Genomic DNA, 19,883 nt, shown 5'->3' on the forward strand with positions numbered 1-19,883 from the left:
TTATAGTACATTGTGCACCGGTGTCTACTAAAGCCTTATACTTCTGTGCGTCTGACGTGACAGGCCATTGAATCCACACAGTCCAATAAACTTGATTGTCCCTTTCCTCCCCCTGGCTGGAGGCAGGGCCTCCCTAATCCTGGTCAGAATCTTCTTCGTTTCTGCGTTTGAAGGACTGTCTGCTGGTTGTTTTGATGTTCTTCTGTAGCCTGATTCTTGGGCACATGAGCATCTACGTGGCATACTTTCACAGCCAGGTTCTCTACCCGAGCAGCAATATCTTGCCACAATGCAGCAGCCCAGATGGGTTTGCCCCTACGCTGCCAGTTGTTTTGCTTCCATTGCTGTAACCATCCCCACAGGGCATTTGCTACCATCCATGAATCGGTGTAGAGATAGAGAACTGGCCATTTTTCTCGTTCAGCAATGTCTAAAGCCAGCTGAATGGCCTTCACTTCTGCAAACTGACTCGATTCACCTTCTCTCTCAGCAGCTTCTGCCACTCGTCATGACAACAACAGAGAACTCGAGGTTTGAGATGAGAAAGGTTTAATTAAAGGGAAAGGGAATGGGGAGGAAAAAAAGAAACAAAAGAAACAATCAGTCCGCGCGGAAGCACAGAGAGAGGGAAAAAAAAATTATTCTCTACTTCCCATCAACGAGCGGTGTTCGGCCATGTCCTGGGAAGCAGGGCCTCAAACGCGTAGTGGTTGTTCAGGAGGAACAGCCCCCTCCCCCACGAGAACCCCCCTTTTATTGCTGAGTGTGACATCAGGTGTTATGGAATATCCCTTTGGTTGGTTTAGGTCAGCTGCCCTGGCAATGTCCCCTCCCCATCACTTGCCCACCCCCAGCCTGCTGGCTCTTGGGGTCTTGGAAGGAGTCCTGATGCTGTGCCAGCACTACGCAGCAATAGACACAACACTGGAGTGATATCAGTGCTGTTCCAGCTACGTACAGCACTGTGTGGGCTGCTGCAGGTAAAAGGTGACTCCAGCTCAGACAGACCCAACACAGGAAGAAGGTAGGCACTCAGGGTTTTAAGAATTGATCCGGTAACTGTGCACAGACCAAGGTAAGAAATATTAAGTATTGCCTTGGGGGTCGAGTGAGACTCTGTATGATGTGTGATTGAGACGTACTTTTGTACAAAGTCAGTGTGGAGTCCTGATCCGCAGTTCTGTATCTCCGTGAGGGGTGCAGCCGGAGACGGACGAAGCATGAGATAAGGGAGAGAAAGGATGTCTCAGGAAATTTGGTGTATGGTAAGCTCTTGCACGGGGAAGTGCTTGGCAGTACAACAGGGAATCTGGTAAACTCATAGGTGTGCGGTACCCCTTGCACAGTGAAGTGCTTGGCAGTACACCCCCATTTTCCATTATTGGAACATTAGTGTGTGGTACCCTGCCACACACTAGGTACCCAGGTTGGGTTGTTTTCTTGCAGCTGTTTGTCTAAGTGCTTTTGACCAATAATCTTGTGTGAGACACTATCCGCCCCTGTTAAGTTTACTATAAAAGTCAGGCTATTCGGGTAATAAATGGAGCATGATCTGACCATACTAGTGTCTGTCATGTTTTCAGTCGTTCTTCCTGCAACATACGGCGCCCGAACAGGCTGAGACCCGCAGATGCTGAGAGACGCTGAGAGACCTGACAGACGCTGAGAGAAGCTGAGAGACGCTTAGAGACACAGAGAGACTTCAGAGACACAGAGAGCCCTGAGAGACGCTTCAGAGACACGGACAGCCCTGAGAGACACGGAGAGACCTGACAGAAGCCGAAACACCTGAGAGACATTGAGAAACTCCAAGCACCGACCCAGACACAGAAATCGCAGTGAGAGGCGGGGAGAAATCGCGGTGAGACGCGGGAAAGTGACGTCATCGCGGTGAGACGCGGGACATCCGGGATCGAGTTGCTACGGGAGATCGGAGGCGTCAGTGAACAACGGCAGACGACCGCCACCGTGTGGCGAGCTGGCATATAGCAGAGGGGTGGAGATCACGACCCTGCAGCCCGTCTGACCGTGGAGGAGGAAGCGACTGTGCAGCTTCTCTCTAGCATTCTCTCTAAGAGAGGCGTATCTTGCAATGTAAAAAAGATCAAATCCTTGGTACACTGGGCCCAGAAGGAGGGTTTTCTAAAGGAAATCCTTCTAATTTTTAGCCCAGATGAGTGGCGGCTCGTAGGAGATCATTTAAGGGATACAACCATCACAAGTGGAAAGTTCAATAAAGATCTATGTACAACCTGGCATGCAGTGCTTAACACGCTGTGCGGTATAAAAACCGAACGACTTTTTATACTCAACAGCAGATGGGAGAGCGAGGAGCGAGAAACCTCCCCGAGGGCACCCAAGTCAGCACAGAAGGAGGGGGAGGAGGTGCTCCAGGCACCAGATCCAAAGCCCCCTGCGGCCTGTGGAGAGGCCCCTGGTGGAGCAGGCTGTACCCCCCATCCTCCCCCCTTCCTGATACTTGGAAACTGACCAAACACCACAGCAAATATACCAAAACTTCTAGACTGTTACTTAGATAATGCCTACATCCCCTTTCCCTGCTCATTCAACTTCAAACAGCTCTGTCAAACACTACATACCACATCTTTAACACCTTCAGTAACCCTTTTTAACACTTATTTTTATCTTTCTCCAGCCTGTACTTTCACCAAAGTCTCAGTCATTGGCCAACTTAATTCCATACCTTTCTCCCTCCAGGATGCTGAAACAACATATCAATAATGCCATGTTTCATCCCATTTTCCTTCTTTCCTCCTTCTTCCACTCTGGATACTACTATTTGAAGTGGCCAGCCTGGCCACACTTAAAACATCTTATCAAAGCCTGTCCCTGCTAGGATTCAGGCTGCAACACAGGCAGCCTTCCTTGCCTGCCATTCCTTCATCTCTCTTCCTCTCCTTTTCATCCTGGCCCTGACTCCCCCTTAAGATCTTCTTCCTCTTTCTCCAACCCTCTGCCTCACTACCTGCTGCACTGTCAATACCATTAGTTTCGCTCTCTGCTTTTCCTTTCATCTCCCCTCCATTTCAGGGCAGCTTCAGGGCCTCCCTCAGGAGGGCCCCCCAGTAACTGTTCACTACATCCCCCCACCTTCCGAAGCATTTTCTGCATATCTTGCCAGTCTTTAATCACACAATGAACTTTCAAGAGCCCTTGGGATACCGGGTCCTCAGGACTCATCCCCGAGTACTTTCTCATTCTGACCCCAAGTCTCTCATATGATTTCTGTGTTGCACACTATTATTATTCCAGCCAGGATTGGCAAGAGGGTATTTCTGCCCTGCTGGTATTACCCCTGGTCCTGGAGGATGGGCTCTTTCCCATTCTTGTATAGCAGCTCTCCTCCTGATCATTCCCATTTCTTTCCCTGTAAACAACATACTTATAGACATAATTCCCCCCACATGAGTATAATTTAGGTTGTAGGAACTGGTCTAATAGTTCAGCTAGGCTGTTGGGGTCCTCAGTTAAAGACTTAATCTCCTTCTTAAAAGTCCTAACCTCTCTGCTGGTAAGGAGGGGGGGGGGAGTTCACCTAAGAGGATACACAGTTAGTGTTAGTACTGTTAGTATCAGGGAAGGCAAAATTCTCAATATCTCTTCTACCTTGTTCTAATTCTCGCCAGAGCCTAGAGTATGCTCCTTCTCTAGGGACAGTGTTAATTGCAGTCCCTGTCTCCCTGGAGTGACTGCTGCTGCCACAGGTGCAATATTAGGATTATAGGGAGCATAACTTGGGTCCTTCTCCAAAAAAGGAATCTTATTGTTTACATATAAAGTTAAAGCCTGAATTTTCATCAGACCCGTATTTTGGCCAAAATACTGCTGTTTCCTTAATTGGTTCTTTTGTCCAGACAGATACACAATATTTAGCTTTTTTTTTTTTTCTCTTTTATCATCTCCTCTAATTTTGAGATTATTTTTCCAATTTCTTATCATTCTTCAGGAAGAACTGTTGGAAGAACTGTCGTCTTTCCCTTCAGTACTGGTACTGGTAGCCTGCTTGCAAGAAACCTGGCCGTGGTATCAACCAGGCAGAAAACCATGGCCTCCACATCTCTTGCGGTTTCTCTAGCCACCGTCACTGATGTGGCTACTCAGACGGAGGGCTCGGGGAGACACACACCACTGTCCAGGTCTTGGGCTGCAGGGTGTTCCCGAGTCTTGTGTCCATATCTGACAGCAGCAGCAAGGGGTATGCCTGTGGGAGGTGTGCCCAGGTTGAAGAGCTGCTCAAACAGGTAGAGGAGCTTTGGGAGGAGGTGAGCAGGTTCAGGAGCATCAGGGAGTCAGAGAGGGAAATTGACTGGCTGAAGTGTACTCTACCTTCTCTGAGACAGACTCAAGAGCCTGCCACAGCACAGGTGTCTCCTGATGCACAGAAGACAAAAGTCCCCTCATCCCACCAGGCAGTAAGAGGGGGTGTAGGCTATGGGGGGGAATGGAGGCAAGTTTCTGTTCGGGGTAGTAGGCGAGCCCTGTCCCTGCCCACCTCACCTTCCCATCTACCCTTATGTAACAGGTACGAGGCTCTAGAACACCATAGTCAGAACAATGAAGGAGACGAAAGCCTGTCCCAGTTGAAGAGGGTGCCTAAGGCAAGGCAACCTACCCCCCACATTGCTACATTGACTGTCAAGAAAGACAGAAGGGTTATTGTCATGGGGGACTCCCTTTTGAAAGGGACAAAGGGCCCGATATGCCGACTGGACCCAACCCAAAGGGAAGTCTGATGTCTCCCCGGGGCTCAGGTGAGAGACTTCGCTAAGAAAGTCAAGCGCCTGCTACGGCCCACCGACTACTACCCGCTACTGGTCTTTAAGGCTGGTAATGACAAGGTAGCAATGAGAAGTCTGAGAGCGATCAAAAGGGACTTCAGGGCTTTGGGGCAACTACTTAAAGGATCAGGGGCACAGGTTGTGTTTGCCTCTGTCCTTCCGATAGGGGGGATTGATGCTGACAAGCTGGCTCACCACATTAACACGTGGCTTCGGGACTGGGGCAACTAACAGAACTTTGGGTTTTTCAATCATGGGAAGGTCTACGTGACGCCAGGCCTGCTATCAACAGATGGGATGCACCTCTCTCAGAGAGGGGTAAGGATTTTGGCTCAGGAGTTGGCAGGGCTGATAGATAGGGCTTTAAACTAGAGTTGAAGGGGGAAGGGGATAAAATCAGGCACGCCGGTGATGAACTAAGGGATGGTGCACTAGAATCAGAGGGACTGTGTGTCAGTGAGGACCTTCGGTCGGCTCCACAAGGTGCTGTGTGTAGGGAAGTGTTTTGAAGTGCTTCTACACAAACGCATGCAGCATGAGGAATAAAATGGACGAGCTAGAAGTCTTGTCCCAGTCCCACAGCTACAACATCATCGGCATAAGCAAAACCTGGTGGGATGAGTTCTGTGTCTGGTGTGCTGCAATAAATGGTTACAGGCTCTTCAGGAGGGACAGGCAAGGTAGGCTAGGTAGTGGGGTGGTGATATATGTGAAGCATGGGCTGGACTGCGTGGAACTTCAAGTTGGGGATGGCAAAGTTGAGAGCCTCTGGGTAAGGATTAAGGGCTGAACGAATAAAGGGGATGTCAGGGTAAAGCACAGTATCATTAATCCAAACTGTTGATTTGTCATCTTCCAGCTGTCCATACACAGTTCACTCAGGGTTCCTGTGAACACAAAAGCAAAGAAAACATGCTCAGTTGTATTCAAGCAGCAGGGTTAGAAAGAGGGTGAAATCCAACAGGTGCTGATCCAGTGTACTTTTCCTGAACAATCTTTAGCTTCCCACGCATAGGGATTTTTGAGAGTAGTTAGTACCATTGTTACTGTTCCAATCTGAGGCATTTTTACCAGCACAGGTTGTCCAGCAGAAAATCCTATAGGACGCTTTTCTACTTTATTGTGAACAACATTGGGAATAGGCAGTCACCATCTGCTCACACAATTTAACTGATATAGGACATCCTCGGGCTATACCTTCCCGGTATAAATCAGCCCGTCTGGTGTGGCCACGCTTAACACGTAACCATTCGAGTAAACGTTCCCATTCTTGGTTATCATTGGTGACATCAATTTGTCACAACCATGTGAGGCTGTCTACCTCCTGACTGAATTGAGCAGCTACACAGTGTTTGACTGATCATGTCCTTTTACCCATCCTAGATGTAGCGTTCGTTGTTTTCCTATCTCTAACAGTTGTTTCCAACTTTCAGTTTGCCAGACTGGAACTCTATTCACCTGCCAATCACTAACTGCCCAGTTGCCTATCCACTCGGTGGCTTCTTTAAAAACAGCATCTGCGTCAGTATAGATATGGGTAGCACCACATAATAAAACTGCTCTAAGTTCCCCTACCTGTGCACTGCCTTCACCTGTTTCAATCAGTTTTTCTCCTGTTGCTACTTCCTATGTCACAGCTTTGTATTTCCACTTATTGTTCTCCCTATGGGAAGAGGCATCTGTAAACCACACTCCTGTAAGGTCACTGTCTTCCTATAGAGTAGATGATTCCTGAATTGGGGATGGTTTGGTCGGTGGAGACTGGAGAAAGAGGGTACTTTAGTAGTCCTTTAGTAGTTTGGATATTTTAGTATCACCCTCTGTGACTGGCATAATTTCATTAATACCTTCTAGATAGGCATACCATTTAAGAATTGTGGGTTTCTGGGAAATACCAGCAGGTGGTATTGTTCCTTTATGAACTGCATACAGGATGCAGAAAGGTCCCCAGACGATCACGTTCTGCTTTCTCCTTAATTCCGTCTGTTTTACTTCTTGTACCAGAGACAATAAACCCTTCTCAAGATCCGAATATCTCCTTCCAGTGTCACTGAAAGAGTGGGAGGTTAACTCTAGTGGTTTTTGTCCCTTTCCCCCTTCACATCTAGTTTAAAGCCCTGTCAATCAAATCCTTTTTCCCCTCATATAAAGGTGCTCCCCATCGGGAGTCAGTAGGCAAGGTGTCAAGTAGACCTTCCCATGAGCTAGTCTTGGCCCAGTCCCACAGCTACGACATCATCGGCATAAGCAAAACCTTGTGGGATGAGTTCTGTGGCTGGTGTGCTGCAATAAATGGTTATAGGCTCTTCAGGAGGGACAGGCAAGGTAGGCTAGGTAGTGGGGTTGCGATATATGTGAAGCATGGGCTGGACTGCGTGGAACTTCAAGTTGGGGATGGCAAAGTTGAGAGCCTCTGGGTAAGGATTAAGGACCGAACGAATAAAGGGGATGTCGTTGTGGGAATCTATTACAGACCATTCGGCCAGGACAACAACGCCAATGAATTATTCTTTGCAGAACTAAAAGGTGCCTCGAGATCAACTCCCCTTGTCCTTATGGGAGATTTCAACTTGACAGATGTCCAATGGGATCACCACACGGCTGACACGAGCAAGTCCAGGAGGTTCATAAAGCACCTAGATGATAACTTCTTGATGCAGATGCTAAGGGAGTCAACTAGGAAAGGTGCCCTCCTAGATCTGTTGCTGGAAAACAGAGAGGGTCTTGTGGGAGACATGGCAATTGGCGGCCATCGCGGTCATAGTGACCATGAAGTGGTTGAGTTTAGAATTTATGGCGACAGCAGGAAAACTGCCACCAAAACTTCAGCCCTGGATATGGGGAAAGCAGACTTCAGGCTGCTCAGGGAACTGGTTAGCAAGGTCCCCTGGGAAGCTGCTTTTGAAGGCATTGGCGTCCATCAGTGCTGGTGAGTCTTTAAGCACTGCCTCCTAAAAGCACAAGATCAGGCAATTCCAAAATATTGGAAGGCAGGCAGGCGGGGAAGAAGGCCGGCCTGGCTGACCAGGGATCTTCTTCTGGAGCTTAGGCGAAAAAAGAAAGTGTACGGCTGCTGGAAGGAGGGTCAGGCGATGAGGAAGGAATACAGGGATGCTGTTCGTGTTTGTAGAGAGAAAATTTGTGTGGCCAAAGCCCAACTAGAGTTGAAGCTGGCCATGTCTGTGAGAGACAATAAAAAAGTTTTTTTTAGATATGTGAACAGAAAAAGGAGAAACAAAGAAAACATAGGTCCGCTACTTGATGGGGAAGGTCTCCTCACAGACAATGACATAGGCAAGGCAGAGACATTTAATGCCTTCTTCACCTCTGTCAACAATGCTGATGATGGGCTTCGGGACCCTGGGTGCCCTGAGTGGGAGGACCATAACGGTGAGAAAGACAAACTCCCAACCGACCCTGAACGTGTGCGGGATTTGCCGCTCCACCTGGATCCATACAAGTCCATGGGTCTGGATGGGATCCATCCCAGGGTGCTTAAAGAACTGGCTGATGTCATCACGGGACCTCTCTCAATTATTTTTCAATGATCTTGGGAATCTGGAGAGGTCCCAGAAGACTAGAAGCTGGCAAATGTTGTGCCAATTTTCAAGAAGGGCAAGAAAGAAGACCCTGGTAACTACAGGCCTGTCAGTCTCACGTCAGTGCCTGGTAAAATTATGGAGAAGATTATCCTGGGAGTTATTGAAGCACACCTGGGGGACAATGCAGTCATTGGTCCCAGCCAACATGGGTTCATGAGGGGTAGGTCCTGCCTAACAAATCTGATTTCCTTTTATAAGATCACCTGTCTAGTTGACCAAGGGAAACCAGCTGATGTGATCTTTTTGGACAAGATCTTTTGGACAAGATCTTTTTTCAGCAAGGCTTTTGACATGGTTTCCTATAGGATCCTACTGGACAAAATGTCCAGCATACAACTTAACAAAAACATCATATGATGGGTGAGCAATTGGCTGACGGGCAGGGCTCAAAGGGTTGTGGTAAACAAGGCCACATCAGGCTGGCGGATGGTCACTAGTGGGGTCCCTCAAGGCTCCATTTTAGGGCCAGTCCTCTTCAATGTCTTTATAAATGATTTGGATGTAGGACGAGAAGGTGTTTTGAGCAAATTTGCCGATGACACCAAACTTGGAGGAGTTGTGGACTCTGATGAGGGTGGAAAGGCCTTGCAGAGAGATCTGGACGGATTGGAGAGCTGGGCGATCACCAACCGTATGAAGTTTAACAAGAGCAAGTGCTGGGTCCTGCACCTGGGATGGGGCAACCCTGGCTATATGTACAGACTGTGCGATGAGATGCTGGAGAGCAGCCCCACAGAGAGGGATATGGGGGTTGTGATCAACTGCAAGTTGAATATGAGCCAGCAGTATGCCCTGGCAGCCAGGAAGGCCAACCGTATCCTGGGATGCATCAAGCACAGTATCGCTAGTCGGTTGAGGTCAGTGATTGTCCCGCTCTACTCTGCGCTGGTCCGGCCTCACCTCGAGTACTGTGTGCAGTTCTGGGCACCACGGTACAAAAAGGACATTAAACTGTTGGAGAGCGGCCAGAGGAGGGCAATGAAGATGGTGAAGGGCCTAGAGGGGAAAATGTATGAGGAGCGACTGAGGGCACTAGGCCTGTTCAGCCTGGAGAAGAGGAGGCTGAGGGGGGACCTCATCGCGGTCTACAACTTCCTCCCGAGGGGGAGTAGAGAGGCAGGTGACCTATTCTCTGTAAACACCAGTGATAGGACCCAAGGGAATGGTGTTAAGCCGAGGCAGGGGAGGTTTAGGCTGGACATTAGGAAGAGGTTCTTCACCAAGAGGGTGGTTGCACACTGGAACAGGCTCCCCAGGGACTTAGTCCCTGCACCACGCCTGTCTGACTTTAAAAAGCGATTGGACTGTGCACTTAGTCACATGGTCTAAACTTTTGGGCAGACCTGTGCGGTGCCAGGAGTTGGACTTGATGATCCTTATGGGTCCCTTCCAATTCTATGATTTTATGATTCTATGATAAGCACTTCCCCAGGGATATCTCCCTGTCCCCTGGAACTCATATTTCCCATTTTTCCCAGCCTTTGTCAGTGTGCTGCTACAGAAATTTCCCTCCTGCAGGGTACCACACACTAATGTTACGATTCTGGAAAATGGGGGTGTACTGCCAAGCACTTCACTGTGCAAGGGCTTACTGTACACCAAATTTCCTGACTCTTCTTGTCTCTCCCTTATCTCATGCATGGACCTCATCGCGGTCTACAACTTCCTCACAAGGAGGAGTGGAGAGGCAGGTGACCTATTCTCTGTAATCACCAGTGATAGGACCCGTGGGAATGGTGACTAGCTGAGGCAGGGGAAGTTTAGGCTGGATATCAGGAAGAGGTTCTTCACCGAGAGGGTGGTTGCACACTGGAACAGGCTCCCCAGTGAAGTAGTCACAGCTGGGTCTGCCTGTTCCTTTCAATATTGATCCCCGCTACTGGAAGGAAGGAAGGAAGGAAGGAAGGAAGGAAGGAAGGAAGGAAGGAAGGAAGGAAGGAAGGAAGGAAGGAAGGAAGGAAGGAAACACTACCTGTGCACCTGATCCTTCAACCAGTCGCCTCAAAGCCCTTAAGTCCCTTTTGATCATCTTTTTATCTCATCACTGCCAACATGAAAAAATAATAAAGGGTAATAATCAGAGGGATGTGAGATATGTTCATGTGTCAGTATGGAACAGTGCTAGGGCCGCATGGTATGAGGGCCGCATGGTATGATGAATGTGACCTTCTGTCTTACATACCCTTGTATAACCACAAGTCTAAGAAAAACAGAATTGGTAACGTATATAGTTCTTGTACCTTGCAAAGGAATGTTTTAACAATTCGTGTCACTAGAGAGCAGTTCTGTCTGTCTCTGGGTCCTGCACTGGCAATTTAATTCTTCCACAGATGTGGTTTCTTCCCTTTCCTCCCAGTGTCCCAGTCTCCCCCTCATTATAGTCAATTTATCAAATCTTCAGAAATATTCCTCAAATCCATGAGCCTATTTGCTTTTGTTATTCCGAACTCTTATTCCTAACAGTTACAGCCTTTTTGCCTCCTTTGTGGTTGATTTAGCACTGCTATAGATGTGACTGTCCCTGTGAATGGCCTGTGAGGAATGTTTTAACTACTTGTGAAGTGTCAATAAGAGTGCTATTTGTGTTTGTATGTTCTTTCTTTGAAGTCTGGGGGTTTCAGAACAACTGCTAACAACTAGTGACTGTTATGGCTTCTGAATGGGACACTATGCAAGCCCCTGATATCTGGCCAGGTGGCCAGGAGATTAAGGAGAAGAAAAAAAAGAAGCTGAAGGACGGCTAGGAGACAAAACTTGCAGGGGACACTGTGTAAGCTTGACATGCTGCCAAGGAGTACAAAGGGGAAGGACAAGAAAAAATCTTGGAGAGGAAGACTACGAGCCTTCAGCATGAAAGACCCCTAGAGACCCCCAGGGGGACCACCGGAGACTGATACGCATGCTCCAGTAGGAGGGACTGGATCCCGGAACCTAATTATAATAACCTATTTTTTTTAGAAGTAGTAATGAATATGTATTAGTCTAGGAGCATAAAAATCAGCATCTCAATGTAACTGGTGTGCGTCTAGGTGGAGCAGAGACTCCCGGAGGACCCAGCGCTGTTTGCTTACCTCTATTCATTTAATAAATTGTAAACTTTGATTATAATCCTATTTTGAAGACTGAGCCATTTATAACAGTACGGAGGCAGCTAGTGCTAATACACCCCCCAGTTTGTTGGGGATTGAACATAAGATGGCGTAGGTGAATAGGAAGCAACATTCCGTTTTTTTGTGTGTGGGGGGGGTAACGAATGGGTTTGATGGGGTGAAATTTTCTGGGTCTCCCAGCAGGTTGGGTGAGAATAGGGCTAGCGCTATTAGAGGGGTGATTACTAAGGCAAATCCTACAATGTCTCTGAGAGAAAAAAACGCGTGGAATGGGATTTTGTCACAGTCTGATACGATCCCTAGTGGGTTGTTTGAGCCAGATTCGTGCAGGTAGGTTAGGTGGATGTGAGAAAAAATCTCAAATAATTTCATTTTCATTATTAATTGTAGCCCTGATACTTTACAGGCCAGTAATGACCTAGCTGCCTCAGTGTATTGGGTTCACATGGCAAGGCGAGGCCTGCAGTGAGAATAATCCAGCAGCTGTCCTGTGAGAAGAATCCAGCAGCTGCCCCATGTTAGATAAGGGCCAGTTTCAGCTGGCTCCAAAGGGGCCCACCACTGCCCAGAGCCAAGCCATGAGCAACGCAGTTTGTGCCTCTGTGAGAGCACATCCAAGAAAAGGAAAAAAACGTGCTGCTCAACAGCAGCTGGGAGAGTGAGGAGTGAGAAACCTCCCAGCAGACATCAAGGTCAGTGCAGAGTAGGGGGAGCAGGTGCTCCAGGTGCTGGAGCTGAAGCCCCACTGCAGCCCACAGAGAGGACCCTGGTGGGGAAGGCAGAACCCCCGCAGCCCATGGTATACCACAGCGGAGCAGATTTCTACGCTGCAGCCTGTGGAGAGGAGCCCATGCAGGAGCAGGAGATTGGGGAGAGGTGGACCCCAGGGGGGTCCCAAAGCCAGACCAACCCACTCCTGTTGAATAGACCCTGTAGCACAGACCCACACCTGGAGCACCAAAGAACCCGTTTTTCGCTGCCCGTGGAGCACAGGAGCAGCCCAGGAAGGTCGACACTCCACGAGAGGGACCACACACCAGAGCAGGGGCGAGAGCGACCGTGAAGGAGCAGGGGAAACGGAGCACCACGGTCTGACAGCAGCCTCCACTGCCGGCCCCCCTGTGCCACTGAGGGTAGGGAAAACATGGAAGAGAGTGAATGGAGGAAGGTGCCCCCAGTTTGTTTATCCATTTCTCACCGCTCCAGCCCATTAGCAATAGGTAATAAATTTTATTAATCTTCCTATGGTAAGTCTATTTTGCCCACAACAATAACTGTAGAGTGATCCCCATTGAGTTAAACCTGAGGAACCCTTGAAGTGCACTTTTTCATTTATCAGGGAATGTACTGGGTCTGGCTGGAATGTTAACTTTCCCGGCAGCAGCCCATACAGTGCCATGCTCTGTACTTGTAGCTGGAACAGCAGTGTTATCACACCAGTGTTGTGTCTACTGCTGAGCAGCAGTGGCACAGTATTAGGCCTTTCTCTAACCCTCCTAGGGGGTGGGCAAAAGGTGAGGAGAGAAACATCACTAGGGCAGCTGACCTAAACCAATCAAAGGGATATTCCATACCATGTGATGTCACACTCAGCAATAAAAGGTGGAAACAGGAAGAAGAGGGGGGGGGTGGGCTCTCGTTGAGAAGACGTCGGTCCTCCTCTCGAACACCGGCTGCGTGCGTTGAGGCCTTGCTTCAAGGACGTGGTCAATCATTGCTCATTTGTGGGAAGTAGAGAGTAATTTCTTTCCTCTGCACTTCCATATAGCCTTCATTTATTTTGTTTGTTTGTTTTCCTCCCTTCTTTTTATTTTCCCTTTTTCCCCTCCCTTTCCCCTTTCCCTTTTTATTTCCCCTTAGTTAAATTGTTTAGTTCATGGTAGTCTTTATTTAATTATTATAATTATTTCCCTTTAATTAAATTATCCTTATCTCAACCCGTGAGTTGTTCTTTGCTTTACTTCTCCCCCTCCTCATCTAAAGGAGGGGGAGTGAGAGAGCGGTTGTGGGGTTTAGTTGCCCAGCATGGTAAAACCACCACAGGGAACTAGCTTTCTGAGAATCCCAGACTCCCCTTTTCTGAATTTATAACAGCAATCTCTCCTCCTTCTTCCACTCCAGATACTCCTATTTGAAGTGGCCAGCCTGGCCACACTTAAAACAGCTTCTCAAAGCCTGTCACAGCTAGGATTTAGGCTGCAACACAGGTAGCTTTCTTTGCCTGCCATTCCTTTGTATCTCTTCCTCTCCTTTCCAGCCTGGACCTGACTCCTCCCGAAAGTCCCTCTATCTCTAGCCCTCTGCCTCACTACCCAGTACGCTGTGAATACCATTTATTTTGCTCTCTACTTTTCCTTCTCATCTCCCCTCCTGTCATACACCTTCATACTAACTACACTGTTCACCAGGTCAATCATCCACAGCCTAAACGGAGAACAAGACATCACCACTCCCCGTCACCACCTTCTGTCTAACTATCGGTAACCTAGCACTAATGGTGCTTTACTCGGCGCTTTACTAGCACTTTGGCGCTTTACTTGACACCCAGCCTGATGGCTGCAGACGGGTCCCACCTACCTCTAACGGGAAAACGGATCCTAGCCCAGGATATGGCAGGGCTCATTGAGAGGGCTTTAAACTAGGTAAGAAGGGGGACGGGGCTGAAATGTGATGATGAAATAGTGTCTGAAATAGGGTCTGAAATAGTGATGGAGTGAACAGTGTAGGTAGTATGGAGGTGGGAGGATGTACACAGTACACAGTGAACAGTACACTGTTCACTCCATCCTCCCACCTTCTGGAGCTTTTTCTGCATATCTGGTAAGGCTTTAATCACAAAATTAGGACTCCACACTGGCTTCGCACTAAAAGTGTGTCTAATTCATGCTCCACACAAGAGTCTCCCCGAATCCAACCCAAGACAATATACAATAAAGTTTCCCTTACCTTGGTCCATGCACAGCTTCCTGGTCCAGGTTATCAGCAGTAATCCCTGTGCCTGTAAAATGTCTGTGCTGTGTCTGGGCTGTGTCTGTGGTATGTCAGTGCTGGCCTCAATTCTCCCAGTGTTTCGCAGAGCCTGTCTTCAGATTAACAATAGGTCCTTTGCCGGTCGTATCGAGACAACCCACCACCCCCGGCAGGACCGCTGAAATCAGCGGGGTGCACCTTCCTGTCTGCGATGGCAAGAAATCTTTGGCAGACGACAAGATTCCGGACGAGCCCTCAGATTGTGAGAAAAATCTCAAATAATTTTCTTCAGACAGGATCTTCTGTGCAGCTATTCTATTCGCGATTGCAACGGTGGGCGTCCTGTCAATTAGGAGCGCATTTTAGTAAACATATCATAACCTTTTATTCCCTATTACCCGACACCTGATCACCTCCCCTGTTTCCTCATTAGCTGAGTACTACAGGTTCACAAGCTACTCGACGCTCCTCTATACCATATATGTACAATTTTTCTTTTTTTTCAACCCTTTAATTTCTCCTTTTTCCCCCTTTTTTTCTCCTTTCTTCTGTTTTGAGATCTTGTGACCTTTTTTTGTTTTTTACTGTTCTCACACTGCTCATCCTGTTTTTCTCAAGCTGCTACCTTATTTTGGAACAATGAGGCCTTCAACTGTCCACTTATTTACTTAGCATTTCTCCTTGTTATGACTACACAGCTACCTTTGAATACAGAAAATTAGTTCTCTACTGCAAAAACACAACTTAGCTTCTCACAGTGGACTAGGGTAATTCCTGTGATTAGGAAAGGCAGTAGGAAGTGTCCTGGCTATCGGGGGAGGTCCCAGTTGACTGGCGGCTAGCAAATGTGACGCCCATCTACAAGAAGGGCCGGAAGGCAGACCCAGGAAACTACAGGCCTGTCAGTTTGACCTCAGTACCAGGGAAGCTCATGGAGCAGATCCTCTTGAGAGTCATCATGCAGCACTTGAAGGGCAAGCAGGCGATCAGGCCCAGTCAGCATGGGTTTATGGAAGGCAGATCCTGCTTGATGAACCTGATCTCCTTCTATGACAAAGTGACGCGCTGGGTGGACAAGGGAAAGGCTGTGGATGTGGTCAACCTTGACTTCAGCAAGGCTTTTGACACCGTCTCCCACAGCATTCTCCTCAAGAAACTGGCTGTTCTTGGCTTGGACTGGCGCACGCTTCGTTGGGTTAGAAACTGGCTGGATAACCGGGCCCAAAGAGTCGTGGTAAATGGAGTCAAGTCCAGTTGGAGGCCAGTCACTAGTGGCGTCCCCCAGGGCTCGGTGCTGGGCCCGGTCCTCTTTAATATCTTCATCAATGATCTGGACGAGGGCATTGAGTGCACCCTCAGTAAGTTTGCAGATGACACCAAGCTATGTGCATGTGTCGATCTGCTCGAGGGTAGGAAGGCTCTGCAGGAGGATCTGGATAGGCTGGACCGATGGGCTGAGGTTAACTGCATGAAGTTCAACAAGGCCAAGTGCCGGGTCCTGCACCTGGGGCGCAATAACCCCAAGCAGAGCTACAGGCTGGGAGATGAGTGGTTGGAGAGCTGCCAGGCAGAGAAGGACCTGGGAGTGATGGTGGACAGTCAGCTGAATATGAGCCAGCAGTGTGCTCAGATGGCCAAGAAGGCCAACGGCATCCTGGCTTGTATCAGAAACAGTGTGACCAGCAGGGCTAGGGAGGTGATCGTCCCCCTGTACTCGGCTCTGGTGAGGCCGCACCTCGAGTACTGTGTTCAGTTTTGGGCCCCTCTCTACAAGAAGGACATCGAGGTGCTTGAGCGGGTCCAGAGAAGGGCGACGAAGCTGGTGAGGGGCCTGGAGAACAAGTCCTACGAGGAGCAGCTGAAGGAGCTGGGCTTGTTCAGCCTGGAGAAGAGGAGGCTCAGGGGCGACCTTATCGCTCTCTACAGATACCTTAAAGGAGGCTGTAGCAAGGTGGGGGTTGGAACAGGCTGCCCAGGGAGGTGGTGGAGTCACCATCCCTGGAAGTCTTTAAAAGACGTTTAGATGTAGAGCTTAGGGATATGGTTTAGTGGGGACTGTTAGTGTTAGGTTAGAGGTTGGACTCGATGATCTTGAGGTCTCTTCCAACCTAGAAATTCTGTGTGATACTGTGAAGTGAATGGCGAAGAACCGGGTTAGGGTTGGATTGTCTACTGAGAATCCCCCTCAAGCTCATTCTACCAGGGTTTGTCCGATACATGGGAGGGCTGAGAATAGGTTGGTAATTACGGTAGCCCCTCAGAATGATATGGTAGTGGGTTTATGTGGCAAGGTTTTGGTAGCAGGGGGTCATAGGGGTGGTTTCTTTGAGAAGGATCTAGAAGGAAGAGGAAGAGGAAGAGGAAGAGGAAGAGGAAGAGGAAGAGGAAGAGGAAGAGGAAGAGGAAGAGGAAGAGGAAGAGGAAGAGGAAGAGGAAGAGGAAGAGGAGGAAGAAAAGGAGAAGACTAAGAAAACGAATAAGAAGTAGACGAAGAAGAAGAAGAGAAAGAAGAGGAAGAGGAGAAGACTAAGAAAACGAAGAAGAAGACGAAGAAGAAGAGAAAGAAGAGGAAGAGGAAGAGGAAGAGGAAGAGGAAGAGGAAGAGGAAGAGGAAGAGGAAGAGGGAGAGGTGGCGAGGACCATGGTGACGTGAAGCAGGATGTCCCCCTGCAGCCCATGGAGTACCACGGTGGAGCAGGGCTCCACGCTGCAGCCCGTGGAGGAGACCATGGTGGAGCAGGTGGACCTGCACCGACAGAGGCTGCCGCCTGTGGAAGACTCCTGCCGGAGCAGATTCTGAGCCAGACCTGTAGCCCGTGGAGATGAGACCATACAGGAGCAGGTGACCTGGCAGGAGCTGCTGCCCGTAGGGGAGCCAGGTTGGAGCAGTTTTCTCCTGAGGGATGGACTCCGTGGTACGGACCCATATCTGGAGCAGTTCTTGAAGAGCTGCTGCCTGTGGGAAGCCCATGCCGGATCAGTTCATCAAGGACTGTATCCTGTGGGAGGGACCCCACAGCACAGGGGACGAGAGTGACCGAGAAGGAGCGGCAGACAAGAAGCACTGTAGACTGGCCATAACCCCCATTCCCCCGTTCCCCTGCGCCGCTCAGGGGGAGGAGGTAGAAGAGGGTGGATGGGGGGGGGAAGGTGCTTTTGGTTTCTTTCCTTTGTTTCTCACTTCTCTAGCTTGTTAGTAATAAGCAATAAATCTTACTATCTCCTTATGCCGAGTCTGTTTTGCCCATTACAATAATTACTGTGTGATCTTCTCGTCCTTATCTCAACCTTTGAGCCCTTTTCATCATATTTTCTCCTCATTCCTCGGCTCGGCTGCCCACAAAGCGGAACCACGACATATATTGGTCCTTATGGTAGGATGTGCTACCCAGCATCTGGGAGAATTTACCTTGTGCTACCAAGGACTTGATGGGAAACTCAAGCTCAAGACTTGAGATCCCCAGGGCAGATCTCTGGTGGTACTGTGGGGGGAAGATCTTACAGTCCACCCTACCATCTAATTGGGAAGGCACTTGTGCACTTGTTCAATTAGGTATACCTTTCACCCTGGCATTTGAAAGAGAAACATTACAAATACCCAGAAGAAGTAAAAGAGGCTTAGGAATATCATTTGATGATAGAGTATACATAGATTCCATTGGGGTGCCTAGAGGCGTTCCGGATGGACATAAAGAGAGGAATCAAATTTCTGCAGGGTTTGAGTCACTGTTCTGGTGGGTAACAATCAATAAGAATGTGGATTGGATTAATTATAGTTATCAGCAGAGATTCATAAATTATAAAAGGAATGCGATAAGAGGAATTGCTGAACAACTAGATGCCACCAGCAAAATGGCTTGGGAAAACAGAATAGCATTAGATATGATGTTCGCGGAGAAAAGAGGTGTGTGTGATACTAAGCAAACATTGTTGCACTTTTATACCCAACAATACTGCCCCAGATGGCACAGTAACTAGAGCATTGCAAGGGCTTACCTCCCTTGCCAGTGAATTGGCAGAAAAAGTAGGCATATTTACATCCTTGATCGTAGCTTCAGGAGTTTTGACAGCCGTTGGTTGCTGCATTATCCCCTGTGTAAGAGGACTAGTACAGTGATTAACTGAAACTGCACTATTGCAACAAATGACTGTGGAGCCACCACCTTATTCAGATAAGGTGATGAGGAAATGGAAAGCAAAGAAAGTGAAGAAGAGGAAGATATCTACTAAATTAGAACTTAGAGAAAAGTTTTGCAAAAGTCAGCAGTTTATAAAGAAGAAAAGGGGGGAATTGTGGGAATAGAAATGTTGTTTTTGCAGAGTTACATTGTTTAGAAGGAGGGAATGTGGTACTGAGATATGCTTACAGTGATAAGAAAGCTTAGCAGGCGACCTTGTAAAATGCAGACAACCAGACTCCTTAGGACAATTAGGTGAAAATCAGGGTGTCAAGTCAAGTCAGATAAGTGAAGAAACATTACTACTTCAAGCAGTAAAAATGTCAAAAGAAAATTGAAATTTAACAGGCCGGCGACTGAAGGCCATGCATTGTTTGTGAAGCATCAGATAGATTGTGAACCTGGATTACCCACTCAGTGGGGAAACAGGGGAGGGTCCTGTCATCAAAAGGTATATAAACTGTGTTTTGGAACTAGTAGATGCGCTCTCTCCTGCTTGTGGGGCGCCCGCCATTGCAATCGCGAATAAATTACTACTTCACTGAGATCCTCGCCTGAGCCTAAATTACTGGCTACAGAGTGTTTCTCACATATGGGAGGGCTGAGAATAGGTTGGTAATTATGGAAGCCCCTCAGAATGATATTGGTCCTCAGGGTAGGATGTAGCCTACGAAGGCAGTTGCTATGAGGGTAAGTAGGAGGATTACTCCTGTGTTTCAGGTTTCTTTATATAGGTAGGAGCTGTAGTAGAAGCCCCGCCTGATATGTAAATAGATGCATATGAAGAAGAAGGAGGCGTCATTTGTGTGGAGATTGTGGATGAGTCATCCGTATTGGACATTTCAGCATGTATGGACTACTAAGGCGAAGGTAAGTGAGGTGTCTGCGGTATAGTGTATTGCTAGTAGGAGACCTGTTAGGATTTGTTTGGCCAGGCAGATGGCTAGTAGGGATCCGAAGTTTCATCAGGCAGAAATGTTCGAGGGGGCGGGCGGGCCAATTAGTGAGTTGTTAATTATTTTTAGTAGGGAGGGAGATTTACAAATGTTAGGGGCCATTAGTGGGTCTGTGTGTCGTCAGAATTATTACTAGAATAGAGAGAGCAAAAGATCCCAGGTAGGTTTTAATCAGTCCTGTGTGTATTAGGGTTGCAGCTTTGCTTGCAGCCACTTGCAAGTCGGCGAGGACCTCTGGTCCTACTTTTTTGAATCAAGAGAGGTCGAT

At 48.3% G+C, this 19,883-nt stretch overlaps 1 protein-coding gene across 1 annotated transcript; it reads right to left on the reverse strand.

The window, feature by feature from the left end:
• Window positions 1-134: 134 nt before the first annotated feature.
• Window positions 135-18,567, reverse strand: LOC137847428 (cytochrome b-like). Its single transcript, XM_068665701.1, is given in 6 exon segments — window positions 135-2,011; window positions 11,540-11,868; window positions 15,245-15,289; window positions 16,610-16,737; window positions 17,891-17,963; window positions 18,478-18,567. Coding segments are annotated over 6 exon segments (756 nt in total). The 3' UTR covers window positions 135-1,920.
• Between the last annotated feature and the right edge of the window lie 1,316 nt (window positions 18,568-19,883).

This window comes from Anas acuta, chromosome W (assembly GCF_963932015.1).
Source record: "Anas acuta chromosome W, bAnaAcu1.1, whole genome shotgun sequence".
In the NCBI taxonomy this organism is placed as follows: domain Eukaryota; kingdom Metazoa; phylum Chordata; class Aves; order Anseriformes; family Anatidae; genus Anas; species Anas acuta.